The 15,987-nt window shown below is 38.4% G+C and overlaps 1 protein-coding gene across 2 annotated transcripts in view; it reads right to left on the bottom strand.

The window, feature by feature from the left end:
• B3galnt2 (beta-1,3-N-acetylgalactosaminyltransferase 2) overlaps positions 1 to 15,987 on the bottom strand; it is a 45,366-nt gene that overhangs the window by 11,273 nt on the left and 18,106 nt on the right. For both annotated transcript variants that reach the window (XR_004115427.1, XM_031359715.1), the window contains exons 4-6: positions 13,771 to 13,967; positions 10,771 to 10,866; positions 760 to 870 (exon numbers count right to left, since the gene is read on the bottom strand). Coding sequence is in view for 1 of the 2 variants with exons in the window: in XM_031359715.1 (XP_031215575.1) it covers positions 760 to 870; positions 10,771 to 10,866; positions 13,771 to 13,967 (404 nt within the window). In the remaining variant the exon portion in view is untranslated. The remainder of the gene's footprint in view (positions 1 to 759; positions 871 to 10,770; positions 10,867 to 13,770; positions 13,968 to 15,987) is intronic.

The following is a 15,987-nucleotide window of genomic DNA, read 5'->3' as shown; positions in this document are numbered from 1 at the left end:
CATGCCTCTTGCTCACTAAGTCTGTCTGTACCATCACCATGCCTCTTGCTCACTAAGTCTGTCTGTACTCTTACCATGCTACATTTGAGAAATTTACCTGAGGAAAACCTGGCTAAAGGACAAATATGATTCAGGAACTCCAGAGTTGTTCAAAACTAAACAAAAGCAAGCATTCTCTTTCACTCTCTTTATAAAGGCAGCATGACAGCCCTGAACTCCGGGCTAAAGTAATCTTCCAGCTTTAGCTTGATAGGGAGCTGGGAACATCAGCATAGGACATTGTGCTCAGCATAATATTTTGGTAAACAGTATTTTAACTAACATTTTGCTATCAAGGTAAAATAGCCAACTATGGAGGAAATGTTTCTTTTCTTCCTTTCTTACCCTGTACCCAGCTGGTCTCAAATTCAGAGCAATCCTGCTGCTTCAGCTTCCTGGGGTGCTGAGAACACAGGTATAAACTACTGTACTAAACCATTAACAAATGTTTCTAAAAAAATGCTCACTAAAATGTTGAGGAATAAAACATCATACTTTAAAATGTATCAACCTTAAGGCAAAATTCCATTATTCATTAATACTGGAGGTACAGGAACACACAACTCAAGCCGTGCACCTTCACTACAAGGACTCAGAACACTTACTAGCGTGTATACTTGAAATCTCTGTCTGAAACTGCCTGGGGTAAGAGTAAATTCTAAATTTTATCCATATAGAACAGTTAATGTTTCTAACCAAGGCAAACAAAGCACAACTTACTGTGAGGACTCTGAGAACACCCCCTCCATCGTTCACTGTCACTCTGTGCAGGTTTCTGGACACGAGGCCATGAAGATCTTGGCTTTCCCACACAATTGTACCTTCAAAGCTCTTTTGGGGGAAAATGATAATGAATCAACTGTTTATTCCTGTCACTTTGGTTTTAAGAAAGTATTTACATGAAACTTAAAAAAGTCATCTCCCCTGCCCCAAAACACATCAGTTAAAAATTTAAGCCACAACTTGAACATTGCATTGTTAGCATGGTAGTATATCTAAAACTCAATCACAACAGGGCTATGGTGTTTACAGATACTGCTTGGCTGTTCTGCTGTGTCAATTTTCAAATGTTGCTACAATTATCAAAGCTGTTCTTTCTAATGTGGGTGTAACATGCTACTTGATTTACAGCTGTTGTCTGCTGACAGACACTTGATAGAAATCAAATGGCTACTGTAACATAGGAATGTTTTGGTATAAATGCCTTTTTTTCCCCAATACTTTATTTAAAATAAATTCTCAGGGGTGAAATTACTGGGGAAAGGTATGTTTATGTGTTTATTTTGGTACATACTAAAATTGACTTTGAATAGTTATTTTTACTACTTTATAAGGTCATTAGCAAAGGATGAGAATGCCAACTTCATTGGACTCTCTCTTCTATAAAACTTAGGAAAAAGTAAAAGATGCTAATTAATGTCATAGAACTTTAATATGTGACTGTCTAACACTTGCCAAGCCAGGGTTCATTACACATTGAACATTAGAAATGAAAATAGAATAGCTATTATCTTTAAATACTACCAACATTTGGCCATAGAATCACTAATGAAAAAAATGCATTTTGGAAGAAATTGAGGTAGATACTGTTTAGAAAGAACTTTAGATTATCATAAAAGCAGACAAGTCTTGAAGTAGTTAAGGTCAGAAAAGTGGGAATCAACAACACAACACCTTCAGACCCATAAGCATTTCACAGGCTGTAATGCCGGGCTGAGGAGAATGAAGGTCTAAGGTAGGCCAGATGCTTCTCTGTCCACCATGGAGCTATGAACCCTATCCTTCCCCTCTTACAAGTGGGGAAGACTGGAGGTTGTCAGCAGAGTAGCCAGGGCTGGTAGGAGAGAAGAGCTAGCTCAACAGCTAGCTCTTCTTGGTAAGAGTGAACAACACAGGTTCCCAGGGAACTGCCTAGAGGTTGAACTGTAATTCCTCTTCTACATAAGAAATTACGTTCCAATGACTGAGAAGGTCTTAAGAGTGAAGTTTAAGTAGTGACCTTGATACCCTCCAACAATCTACCACTGGCAAGCACATAAAATCTAAGTGGCAATGTAACAATAATGAACAAGAAAAAGATTCTGTTATAAAGTGCCTGGTCACATCTCTCCTGGATAAAATATCACTTCAAAATTCTCAATTTTCTATTCCTATAATCAAATTCAATGCCCAAATCTAGTACTATTCCAGGTCATGTGTTTTTCATGCACCTATCTCCTGTACTTTCTTCTCTAACACCAGTAAAATGTGGAAGATGTGAGAACACCTTAGACAGGTTAGAATGGACAGGACTTAAGTCTAAGATCTGAAGACAATTCCCATGATTCTGGCTTAGGTGGTTTAAGAAAATCTCAGATCCAAGCCTAAAAGCCCAGGCAATGAAAATGGTTGGGAGGAAGACAACACCCCTTGAATGCCCAGGATCAGCTAGCACATCTGGAACTCTCTAGGGACATCTGGGCAGGAATGAATGAAATGGCCTAAGTATGCTGAGTAAAGTAAAGCAGGTAGCCAAGAGTCAAAACAGGTATCTGTGAAAACTTTATCTTAAGCCTACAGAGAAGGTATGGAAATAGAATACATCATTCTCTGTCCCCAATTCAAAAGACCCTTGGCTTCTGATTTGCTCTTTGCCAGTAGCTCTTCCTGGTACCCAACTCCATTTAGTGTATAACTGGGCCATGACCTTGATATCCTTTGAAGCGGTGTAAGGTAGGGCTGCAGCAGGCACCCTTCCCATCCCCTTCCAAGTCACAGCTGACTGCTACACCTCACACAACCAGGAAACTCTAACCCAAAACAATCACTGGCAACTCTATTTGAAGACCATAAAACTCCTAAAAATCATGGTTATAGGCTGGGAAAATGAATTACAAATTATCTCGCAAAACAGTAAAAGTTACTATTAAGCCCTTCCACATAATTATTATTTTATCTATTACTTCTAATTTCTCATCCATAACAGCATAGAAGCTAAATCATATGAACAACAACTGCTTGTGGACTAGAGAAATGACTCAAGACTCACTTTTCAAAACAAAGAAAGCAAAAGTGTCCATCAAACTAACAGGAATGTGCCTAGAGATTCAGCTGTATGACAAGTCTGCTTTCTACTAAAACAGCTTTAGATTTCAAGTGTTTATTAAGAAAACTATACAATTAGAGGAAGAACTACTTTAAACGCATAGTAGTTTTTACTTAAACTTGAGGCTCTCGTGGAGGTTTACTGTTCAGTGGGCAGGCCACAGGATGAACACTGTACAAAAGAACACAGTGTGACAGGCTGTGGTGATGTGCTACTCCAGCTATCTATTGTATAAGTGTGACTTGACAGTAATGACATGAGATCATCTACTTCTCACAGATGCATTACACCAAGGGTTCCTCTCACTTCTCTGGTAAGACACAATCACCATGTCCATTAGGTTCCATTAGGTTTGATGTAGGGAAAAAAAAAACAAAACAAACCACTTATACAAGACAGAATTCAACAAAGAAAGAGCTGCATATGCTATGAACTTACTGTCTAGAGTTCTAGAGGTTTGTTATTTTTTATAAAGCTAATATGCATCTATTATAGCCTTTTAGAAAATATATGAAATAAAAATCATCCCACATTAATAAACAATTCTACTTTTCTCAGTATTCTTCAAAAGTAATGAATTATCTAGTATATTTACCTTAAAATTTAAAAGGGAAGTAAGGCTTTTAGGGATGCCAGTTTTAAAAGTTCCTTCCAGGCCAGGTACTCAAGCCTGTAGAGGCAGGCAGAACTTGAGATGGGAGCCACCTACCTTGGTCTACATTGTTGGTTCCTGGGTAGCTAGTGCTATATATATATAGTGAGACCCTGTCTCAAAACAACAACAAAAACAAACAACTTCCAAGTGTGAACAGTTGAAGTGGCTTTTGTGGAGGGAGAATCAGTGATCTCCTTAAGGCTGAGCCCCTGGCAAGCTGAGTACCAGTGGAACACACTCTGGAGTATATAGACTATACAAATTGGAGTCTCTGATTTATTTAGAAAATTTAAAAAAGGGGACTTGAATTTGGGTGATAAGAAGGTAAGGGTGGGTCCTGAATATGAATGAATGAATCAAAATAAACTGAATAAATTCTCAAAAGAATTTATAAATTCTTTGAGAATTTATTCTCAAAAAATTCATAAAAGAATTTATGAGTCATGACCACTCATCATTCCAGTGGATTCCAAGTGTCAGGCCTGAAAACCTGATCACAGACCTGAGGCGTACGGCTTCAAAAAGAGCTTTTAATCCTAGCACTTGGGAGGCAGACAGACAGATTTCTGAGTTATACAAATGACATAAGAGAAAGAGTGATCAAAACTAAAAGAAAACAGATTTCACAGCCAGGGCTATACAGAGAAACCCTGTCTCGAAAAACCAAAAAAGAAAATAGATTTCAGAGCTACTCCTAGGATGTCCTTGAGAATGGGAGACATTCAGTTTAACACTGACTCTTGTTTTAAAACTTTCCCCTTTGGGTTAGAGACAGTTTCTATCATGTGGCTGGGAATTCCAAAAGCCTGCTGCTCTCTGGCTCAGTAGCACTAGGGCTCATTTGCAACTGGCTACAAACTAGTTCAACTGGTTCACCTGCCTGCAGGAGACCCTACCTGCTGCCAGCCTCTTCCCTCTGCAGATGTAGGAAACATTAATATAAATTCATCTTTTCTCAAATTGAAAGTAAAGTTTTAACATCCTATTACTGAAGTTACTGTGATATTAATGAAAGATTATATGATAAAGTGATGAAGATATTTTAGAAAGAATGTCTTAAAAATCTAATGAGACGTCTATATTTCTTACTTCAAACAGCAATTAAATTGGTTATTGCAAAATATTAATTGATATTTAGCCTGTTACATAGTAAAGATTTTTAGACAACATTAATATTTATCCAAAAGACAGATTGTTAAAATTTGCTTAAATGCATGCTTTTATATTTCCTGTAAATTTATGTATGCATCTCATAAAAAAATACATTTACAGGCCTTTTATGGGAGAAAATTATATATGATTGGATCACATGTTTGACACAGATAATTGAACTACATGCTTTAGTCACTGTTTTTAAAGTGCTAAAATCAAACTTTTAATTCACATCCTGATATATATATATAAGACATATATATATATATATATATATATATAATTTAGTTTACAATTGCTTAAAAGTGTTCCTTTTTAGGAATTACTAATTCTCAAATTTTGCAATTGTTCATGCTTATACAACTAAAGTTAGGAGAAAGTACTATTCCTTTAGAAAACTGTCTTTAGACAATTAAAAACTCCTTAAGATATTTTAAACTGCCTGGACAAGACCTTTAAGGCAATGCCACAACAAATTTGTATATCAGGCAGATTATAGACTTTACATAAAAACAATTGGTCATATAATCTTCTTCTTTACGTCATCAAAATAGCAATGGCTTGTGATGATAATTTGGTATTTTTAAAGAATATTTCTGATTTTAAAAAATAAAAATAGAATATGCACATGTAATTATTGATACTTTTTCAGGCTTTCTAGTTACAATTGCCTTAACAAGAAAAGCAACAAAAAATGTAATCATTGCCTACATTAATTTTCTATGTTTGGTGTTCCTAATTAGATTGGAACAGATTATGGAACTGGCTATTACAGTCAGGCATTTGAGATGTTTTGTTAACAATTTAATGTTGCCCATATTACTGAGATTTCTTAATTTTCTCAGAGACAAGTAATTGTTGATCGTGCACATTGCACTCTGAAAAGTTTGACTTTTAAACAAAAAAGGGAGAGTTTTATCCCCTGCACATTATTTAAATCATCACATTTATTTTTTAAAAAAATTTTTTTTTAAATTCGATGCCAAAGATGGCACCCTACAACCAGGCATAATTATGCCGAGGTAAAATGGAATAATTTTTTAACTGGAACCTAAAAAGGCCCAGATGTTTTAATCACCTCGAGAAGAGAGGGTGTATGTGTGTTCTTTCCACAGAATACAGAATCCTCCATCTGGATCCAAGGCAGACTGATCCAACTGGCCCTGCCTCTCTCAAACATAGATTCCCAAGATGAGGAGGTTAAAGACAAGATTTTCCTGCTGGGGGGACACACCAACCAGGTCCCCTATATTGTCGTCTGGGAGAACTTGGTCCCGTTGCCCACTTCGTGGGTTCGTCCTTTCGTTTTACTTTTAGATCCAGGTCTGTTGAGTTTTTGCTGTGAGATCTGAGACGAAAAAGAAAACTTCCCCTCCTATCCTCCTACTCTGCTCCCAGTAACCAGAGGGGCAGCTGCTGCCCTAGAGCCCACAGCACCTCAGCTTCTCCAGTGTGGGCTCCCTAAGGGGCCAAGGTCAGGTGCGGCCGGAGAGTGGGGCCATCAACTAGAACACAGAATAGGTGGGCAGGTTTTTACAAAATAGATCAAAATAGATTAATTGAGCTAAACTTATCTTTATTATCTGGTTCAAAAGTTATTGAAATGGCATCTTATTAATTGTGGTTTTGTTATTGTGTAAATATGATTGGATATTGAAGCCTTGTGAGTCATGCTTTGCTTACCGGGAGGTGAGCGCTGTTTAAATTTGTGATCCTTGTACTGTGTTTCATGTTTAAAAAAAAAATGGTTAAAACTTTTAGTTTAACTTGTTTAAAGGCCATCTCAATTTGCACAGCAAGAACTGATAAGTCACTGTGCTGTGTCTAGAAGTTGAACACAACTGAAAAAACGCTGATAGAGGCTGAGTGTCTGTACAAGCCGCTCTTAAAGGAGACAGCAGCTTTTTGCTTGTAATATTGGTAACAGAAAATTAGCTTATGATATATTCAAAATTGTACTGTAATGCATTCATATGTTAGAATTGGCAGCTAAACTTTGTAACTCTAATGTAATGTTTTTGATCCTGATTTTAAAAAGAATAGAAGGTTTAGAAACCTGGATTATGTTTGAATTATGGTTATGCCTTAATAATATAATAGTTAGAAGGGTTACAAGATACGTTGTTGAAGGATTTAGTGCAAGTTACTGAGAGATTTAATGCAAGTCTTTAAGGGACAGAGAAGCAGAAGAAGAAAAAGAGAAAAGGAGACAGAAAGACAAGAGGCTAGAGAACTAAAGAGAGATATAAGACAGAAAATACTGACCACTGTAGTTAGAGAGGCTAGGGAGCCTCAAGAGTCTAGAGAAGAACAGGGAAAGCAGATGCTGACAACAGAAATAAAAAAGCTACATCCACCAGACTACACGAGAACCACTAGTGCTACTACTGTTCAATCAGAACTATTTAGACTTACTGCTGCTATTATGATTTTTTTAAAAAAGAAACTCAAAGCTCAAAGTAGCTCCCCTATAACTTGTGTCTCTTATCCTTATGCTATGTTGTTTGTAAGTTAGGCTAGCTACTAAATGTCATACCTCATTTCAGTATATTTGTGTTACACCATTACCCTATAACTCAACTATGGATTGGGAAAAAACTAAGGCCCATTTGCAGGGAGTGTGGAAAGATACAGATATTTCCCATGATATGGAACAATTAAAGGCAGAATTTCAGATATTAGTAAAAGTCATTTGGATACTTGGAACATTGATGAGTTGGCCAGTGAATTAAAAAATAATCTAAGCACATTAAATCCCTTGGATTGGGTTCAGTATATAGTCTTGCTCACTATTACTTATTGGCACTCTTTTAATAGTGATTATTGTGCTTCCATTTGTCTTTAGAGCTCTTCTGAGATCTCTAGCCACAATGAGGCGGGACGTTCTGGAACTTCATCTAAAACATATTAAAGAAGGAAGAATTGTCACGCCCACTCATCACTCCAGTGGATTCCGAGTGTCAGGCCTGAAAACCTGATCACAGACCTGAGGCATACGGCTTCAAAGGGAGCTAGCTTGCCTCCTGGAGTATTCAGTCACTGATATCTCCTAGCTCAGATGTGTTCCAGATTGCTCTCTGCTAAAGTCTGTGGAGAGGCCTGCATGCTTTCTTTATTCAGGCATAAAGGTGCCCTAAAAAATATTTCGTTGTTAGCTAAAACTTAAATTGAACATTAATTCCTGGCCTCCACAGTGTTTCAATAATCCTGATTTCCTAGCTGTAATTAGCTTGGAATCTTTACAAAGAAGCTGTCTTACCAGACAGGGTGTCTCAAGAATTAGAGATAGCAGTTAGGCACTAATTATCAGAGCAGTCCCACACAAGACAAAATTGTTTTACTACCAGAGAGAAGTTGTAGGGCTTCTGTCACTAACTATCTTTGTTACAGACAAGGAATGCAAGTATACGACCTTTAGCTGCTTGCCTCAGACAGACCCAGAGAATTTATCTTGGGGCTGCCAAAATAGCCCAAGAAGAAGGACACCACTGCTCCTCCGCCTTGCACCTGGCTGCTTGTTCTCACTGACCTTGATGTAGCCATCTCCTGCCTACGTGACTTCTGTCATTTGCCCTGTTTTCTGTATGCTATATAAGCCTGATTTTTACTTTGTACAAATTGCACTCAGATTCTGCACTCCCTTATGCTGTTTCTGTTTGTCATTTCTTTGCCAATGCCTTGTCTACCTGACTAGGACCCTGTTTCCCCTACAGGTTGAGGGAGGCCCAGACTGGCCAACCCGTGGCAAAAACTATTTTTAGTTGTAAGGTAGACAGAGCAGTATTCATTGGCTCTTGCTGGTGTAGACAGGACTTCTGTTACATTTTTTAAAAAATTAATTATTACTCTTTGACAAAAAACAACAGACAAATCCACAAAGTTCCTCCAACTATTGGCACCCTGTCCCCTATCTAAATTTTTACTATTAAAAACTACAAACCTACAATAAAGTTAGTCATCTGTGAATGCCTAGTCTCCCAAGCAGCTCCCATTTCCATGGCTATGTCCTCCCCACACAATTGTTTGCTGTCCATGTCCTAAACAGAGAAATGCAGACACACAATGATGCAGCATTTCTTAAGAGCAACAGCACTTTGAGGGAAAGCAATGCATTTTACACACCAAGAAAATGTTTCTGTGGGTGATTCAAAGTAGGGGGCAGACTATAAACCTGCGATTAACTGAAAGCATTAAAACCTGCTCTCCTCCTTTTGGCCCTACCCTTAGAACCTCCTCCCTCACGAGGCTTCTCAATCTCAACCCTAGTCATTTTGGAACCCACAGTCCAATGTTATAAGCCAGTCGCAGACACTGTTAAGTGTCCCCTGTCAAGCAAGTGGATGACTCGTGGAGAACTTTGCTCTGATTATAGACAATGATGGTTGCAGCACATTTTAAGTGGTCCACATGTATAAAAGCACAAGTCAGTCCCCCTAAAGCCCTCTGGACTACCTAGTGCAGCAACTCTACCCCATAAGAGACACAGCCTGAGAGGGCAAGTACCTTCCACAAGATTCCTTTGATACAGAATTAGCATATTGTTTTAGTTGGGATGACTACTGCTATGATGAAGCACCGTGATCAAAGCAAGTTGATGAGGAAGAGTTTATTTGGCTTACACTTCCACAGCACTGTTCATCATCAAATGTATTCAGGACAGGAACTCACACAGGGTAGGAACATGAAGAGGTAGGCTGATGCAGAGGCCATGGAGGGGTGCTCTTACTAGCTTGCTCCTCATGGCTTGCTCAGCCTGCTTTTTTGTTGAACCAAAGGCTACCAGCCCAGAGGTGGCACCTACAATGGGCTGAGCTCACACCATCAATTACTAAGGAAATACCCCACAGATGTGCCTCTAGCCCTTATATTTTTCAATATATATTTTTTCAATTGAGGCTCCCTCTTCTCTGATAATTTTAGCTTATGTCAAACTGACATAAAACTAACCAGGACACACAATGTTGTTTCAACTACTTGTGATGCCAAAGGTAAATAACACACTACAAACACCTGTGACTCTGCTGTTGCTCTAATAGGAATACCATCATGAACCTAGTGGATACGGGGGAAGTGTTAATGGTCTAGCATTCACATCTTAACTCAGCTTTGAGACAGCATAACAATTAAGGTAGTTTTCAAGGACCCACACAGCTGTCCAGGCCTCTAACCCCTACTGTGGTTCAAAGCACTAAGTTCAGAAGTGGACTCTATGAACAGGTTGGCTCAGACCTGCCTTGCACAGTCCTTGACTACACTGGGGAAACCCTCAGGATGCCACTGGGGCACCTGACAAGGCAAAAGGGTCCCCAGCATGTAAAATTTAAGAATGTTCTAGAGTGTCATCTCAGAGGTGACAAGAATGTTTCAGACATCACAAGTGTTCACTGTTATTAAAATTTTACTTAACTTGAAAATACTGTCTATTATCCTATCTATATCTTTTTTTTTCTCTTTCTTGTTTTGGCTGTCCTAGAACTCTCTCTGTAGACCAGACTAACCTCTAATTCACAAGATCTGCCTGCCTCCAGAGTGCTGGGATGAATAGTGTGCAACATCACCCAACATGTTTTGTTTAATTTCTTTAGATAAGTAAAACATCTAACTTACCCAAATGATCTGTTGTCCTAAGATGGTAGTCACTAAGACAGTCAGAGTTCTCAAGTTAACCATGGCAACAGACAATATTTTTTTAAAAGCACGGCTGTGAAACTCTGTTGCTATAACTGCAAAATTTAGTGCAGGCTTTGTTGGCACTGCTGCTTCCATACTATAGAGCCCATGTGGTGCAACAAAGCACACATACCTACAAAAACTACACTGGCCTTCACTGCAGCCATACCTCTGGTAAGATGAATTGTTCCACAGGCTTATACCATAGCTTGTTCACTTGTATGCCACAGCTTGGAGGACTAAATCGGGCGATGAAAAGGGCCTCCTGCAAGGTGGGTAGGGAAGAATAGAAAACAATGACAAATATTTCCTGTTACACACTATATAGACAACTGAGTGCTCTGCAGCTTTTCAGCAAATCCACAGTGCTGCTGATCATGCTCACTATGGTTTCAACAACTTTCACATTTTAAAATCTTTTTTTTTCTTTATATCTATTTTATGTTACAAGTGTTTTTAACCACTAAGCCATCTCTCCAGCCCCATCTTTCAGATTTTCTAGTGCTATTGCCATATTGTTTGTTTTACAGCTCTAGGGAGTCAACTGCTGGCCCCTTGTATCCTATGTAAGCACTGTCCTACCACAGGCAGCCACACAGCCCTCCTTTGAGACAGTGTCTTGCTAAGTTGCTAAGAATACATTTGACCCTCCTGCCTCAGCTTCCTAAGCAGCTGGGATTGCAGGCTTGAGCCACCAAGCCAAAATGAATCAAAGTTGCTATTAAGATCTTAAATATTGGGCTGGTGAGATGGCTCAGTGGGTAAGAGCACCGACTGCTCTTCGAAAGGTCATGAGTTCAAATCCCAGCAACCACATGGTGGCTCACATCCACCCGTAATGAAATCTGATGCCCTCTTCTGGTGTGTCTGAAGACAGCTACAGTGTACTAATTTATAATAATAAATAAATCTTTAAAAAAAAATCTTAAATATGTAATTCACATAACCTTTAAAAACCTACATGATTGAACCAACATATTGTAATAATTCACCATACACACCCAAGAACAAACTGTAAGTTCATAGATCTCTTTAGAAAACAAATTGTGCATGGAAATTCTTCAGCAGAACAGAGGACTGACCCTAAGGACGTGTACTGTTTTCTATGTGCTTGTTTCTTTTAGGCAAATGTTAGGTAAATACCATTTCAGCTCTTCAATGAAAAAAAATTTTTTTATACTTTTATCATAGTAATATCTAAATTGTATAGTCTAGTAATTTGATAAAGCTATTCTAACAGAAACCACAATTATAAATGTGCTCCCTCTCTCTTAAATTTATGTCTATTGGGCTGGAGAGATGGCTCAGTGGTTAAGAGCACTGACTGCTTTTCCAAAAGTCCTGAGTTCAAATCCCAGTGACCACATGGTGGCTCACAACCATCCGTAATGAGATCCAATGACCTCTTCTGGAGTGTCTGAAGACAGCTACAGTATACTTACATACAATAAATAAATAAATAAATCTTTTTAAAAAATTTATGTCTATTGACATTAACAAACCAGACATTCTTACTAAAATATTTATTAATGTATTTATGTATATGGATGTTTTGTCTGTATGTACATTTGTATAACATAAGAGGACATCAGATCCCATGGGACTAGTTATATGGGATTGTGAGCTACCATACTGGGAATTGAACTCGGGACCTCTGGAAGAATAGCCAGTGCTTTTAACTGATAAGCCCACAAACCAGACATTCTTTAGGTGGAGTAAAAATAGGATAAGCTGCAAAACAGACATTTAATCTTTTATTAACACTGCTAACAACATTAGCAATTTTATTACTTTTTAAGACAAAAATTTAATTATGTAGCTCAGGTGTCCTTACACCTGTGGTCTTCAAGCTCAGCATCCTAGTGCTGGGACGTTAGGTATATGATCATCCCTAGATGAGAAGATGACAACCCAGGAATGCCACAGAAGAGCCAGAGGATGAGGAAGAATGCTGTGAAACACTGTCCTCTGGACATGACATGTTTGCTGCAGACAAAACTTATAATAGTGACTACCAACACAAGACCTGCACAGCATGTTTGTATCCCATTTTCATGATTCATCTGTTCCCTGCTATGTAAAAAGAGTAGTGATAACATGGATGTGAGACTAATCCTGAAGAAGGCTGTTGAGTTCACCGTGTATATATGCACAGGAGCGGCATACCTCAATTTGTGTGTGATTTGACACACAGGTTTCCATAGTGGCTGCATTAACAATGGATAAAGGCTCCTCTTCCATTATATACTTACCAGAATTTTTTTTTGTTATTCTTGATACTGATCATTTATTGATCTGATGGCCAGAGATGTTGAACATATTTATTTTTTCTTTTGAGAACTGTTCAATCACTGGCCATTCATTGACTGGTAGGTTCTTCAATGTTTAATTTTCATAGTTCTTTGTATATTCAAATTATCAACCCTGAACTATAGCTTGCAAAAACTTTTCTCTAATTTTGTAGTATTCTCACTCTGTTCATAAATTTCTTTTTTTGTGAAGCCTTTAAGTTTCATGCAGTCCATTTGTCAGTTCTAGAGGCAGTTTCTTTTTTTTTTAAAGATGTATTTATTTATTTTTATTTTTATGTATATGAGTACACTATAGCTGCCTTCAGACACACCAGAAGAATGCATCAGACTCATTACAGTTGGTTGTGAGCCACCATGTGGCTGCTGGGAATTGAACTCAGGACCTCTGGAAGAGCAGTTAGTGCTCTTAACCTCTGAGCCATCTCTCCAGCCCTGAGGATGTTTCTTATGTTATTGGGATTCTATTCAGAAATTTGTTGCCTGTATCTATATTTTAAAGTGTTTTCCCAGAGTTAGAGGCCAGCCTGGTCTACAGAGTGAGTTCCAGGACAGCCAGGGCTATACAGAGAAACCCTGTCTCGAAAAACCAAAAAAAAAAAGAATTTATATTGGGAATTTCTAGTCCAGTCCAACTGTTTGTGTGTGTGTGTGTGTGTTTTGGTACATATAACTCATGTATCTATAATAATCTCTCCCCAAACCAGCATTGCAATGCAATGTACTATAACTTCAACCAATATAGGAAGAAAGATAGAAGTCACACAACCACAGAGAGTGGTTTAGTCTTTCAATCTATTGCAACCACAAAGATAAGTTGTTTCGAAAAGAGGAAAAATCCTGTCCATGCCAGTACATACCTCCTGCTCTGTCTGATACAACTTGACTGTGATGTTCCTTTGAAAACCAGCATCACTGGTACCATAGAACACTCCAAGACTGGTAATCACGATTGGGTAGAGAACCCTGAAGCTCACGCTGACAACTCGGTCTTCAGAGAGTCTAGATGAGGAGGTATCTTCAGGAAAGCTGAATGCCTCAATTTCTTGATTCAAAACTAAACAAACAATGAGAATAGGGTTTATATAACCAAATAAATAAAATTCAGACTTCTGCACATACACATGTGCAAACATATACACACGTGCAAACACACACATCCCATTGGTGAATATTAAATATAAGTCAACTGCAAGGCATTTACATGGGAGAACTAGATAAAGATAATAAAAACAGTAGTTAACATAGTAAAAAAGATTAGGAATTTGACCTTGATCTGCAAATCAAAAAATGCTACCTCTTATTAAGCATTTAAAAGTTTATGGTATGAAAGGAAAGCACTGCAGTATAGGAGTAACTGAAATCACTTCAAGCAACACTGAGAAGCTTGTTGTAAAATTCTTTTGCTAGATAAGTAAATCAGGTTTTGATCACCTACTATATCACTGCCCATCTATACATTGCCCATTACATCTATACATTAACTACTTCACTGTGTGGGAGGAACCACACTTGTCAGTTAAGACACTGTAACCCTAAAAGACTCTAAATAATTGTCTCAAAGGATTACAGACTCAGGAATCAGACTTGGGTTTAATGACTCTCAAGTCAATGCTCTTTTTACTGGTTCATTAGCTCCCTAGACTCTTTTCCCTTTCTCCAGTACTGGGAACTAAGCCTGGGCTTTATCCATGTTAAGCATGAACTCTACCACAGAGCTATACCCACAGTCAATAGTCTCTTTCAAGTAAACTTTTCTAATTACCATAAATGAACCAGTATAGATTAGATGACACAGATAATGCCCCAAAAGTACCAGTACTAGTTTGGGATATATAAACCTTCTTTAGGGCTGGAGAGATGGCTCAGAGATTAAGAGCACTGACTGCTCTTCCAGAGGCCCTGAGTTCAATTCCCAGCAACCATTTGGTGGCTCACAACCATCTGTAATGGGATCTGATGCCCTCTCCTGGTGTGTCTGAAAACAGCTACAGTGTTTTATAAATAAAATAAAGTAAAAAACAAAAACAAAACAAAACCAAAAAAAAACCCTACTTTAAAGGCAACCTTCTCTGTAGTCTTTAGAACTATGGTTTCAAACTCTGCTGACGACCCAACCAGTTAAACAAATGTGTACACACACATTTACTTATAAAGTAAATGCACAGACTGTAACCAGGCTATACATTTATATCAGGGCTGTGAGGTAGCAACACATATTTAGTACACATAAGGCTCTGGGTTTGATTCCTAGCACAGAAGCTCTCATCCAAAACCCCTGAATCGCTGTGAGGTGGTGGTGCACGCCTTTAATCCCAGCACTTGGGAGGCAGGCGGATTTCTGAGTTCAAGGCCTGGTCTACAGAGTGAATTCAAGGACAGCCAGTGCTACCCAGAGAAACTTTGTCTTGGGAAGAAAAAGAAGAGAAAACCACTGGATCACTCACTTCAAAAGAACACAATTACATACAAAATTCTGCATTGTCAGAATTTACCAAGTTCACTGATATGTTAAGAAAGATAGCCCTGGTTTACAACAGAGACTCTAGAATATGGCCTAACCTTGTACACACAAGGCATTTGGATCCCCCATTTCACTCCTGATACTTGGCAGATTTTCAATAAAATGAAAATTAATAGGGAATGCTGCATCCTTCTTGTTAACAGACATAGGCAGGAGAGGAGAACGGGGACAGACAGATTTTTGCCATAAGTAAGAGAGCACTGCCAACATCCAAACTGGATAACAGCAAGTTTTTCTCTTTAATATATTCAGAGGATTAGCTGGTTAGATGGCTCAGAAGTTAAGAGTGTTGGCTCCTCTTCCAGAGGTCCTGAGTTCAATTTCCAGCAAACACATCTATAATGAGATCTGGTATCCTCTTTTGGCACTCAGGCATGCATGCAGACAGAACACTGTATATATAATCAGTCAATCAATCAATTGATCAATCAATCTATCTATATCTATATATTCAGGAGACAAAAGGCATCTATCCAAAGTAGAAACATATGTATTAAAAACAACAGGTCAGGGTGGTGGTGGCACACGCCTTTAATCCCAGCACTTGGGAGGC

This window comes from Mastomys coucha, unplaced genomic scaffold, assembly GCF_008632895.1.
Source record: "Mastomys coucha isolate ucsf_1 unplaced genomic scaffold, UCSF_Mcou_1 pScaffold7, whole genome shotgun sequence".
Classification (NCBI taxonomy): Eukaryota; Metazoa; Chordata; class Mammalia; order Rodentia; family Muridae; genus Mastomys; species Mastomys coucha.
This window is presented reverse-complemented; position numbering and strand designations above follow the sequence as displayed.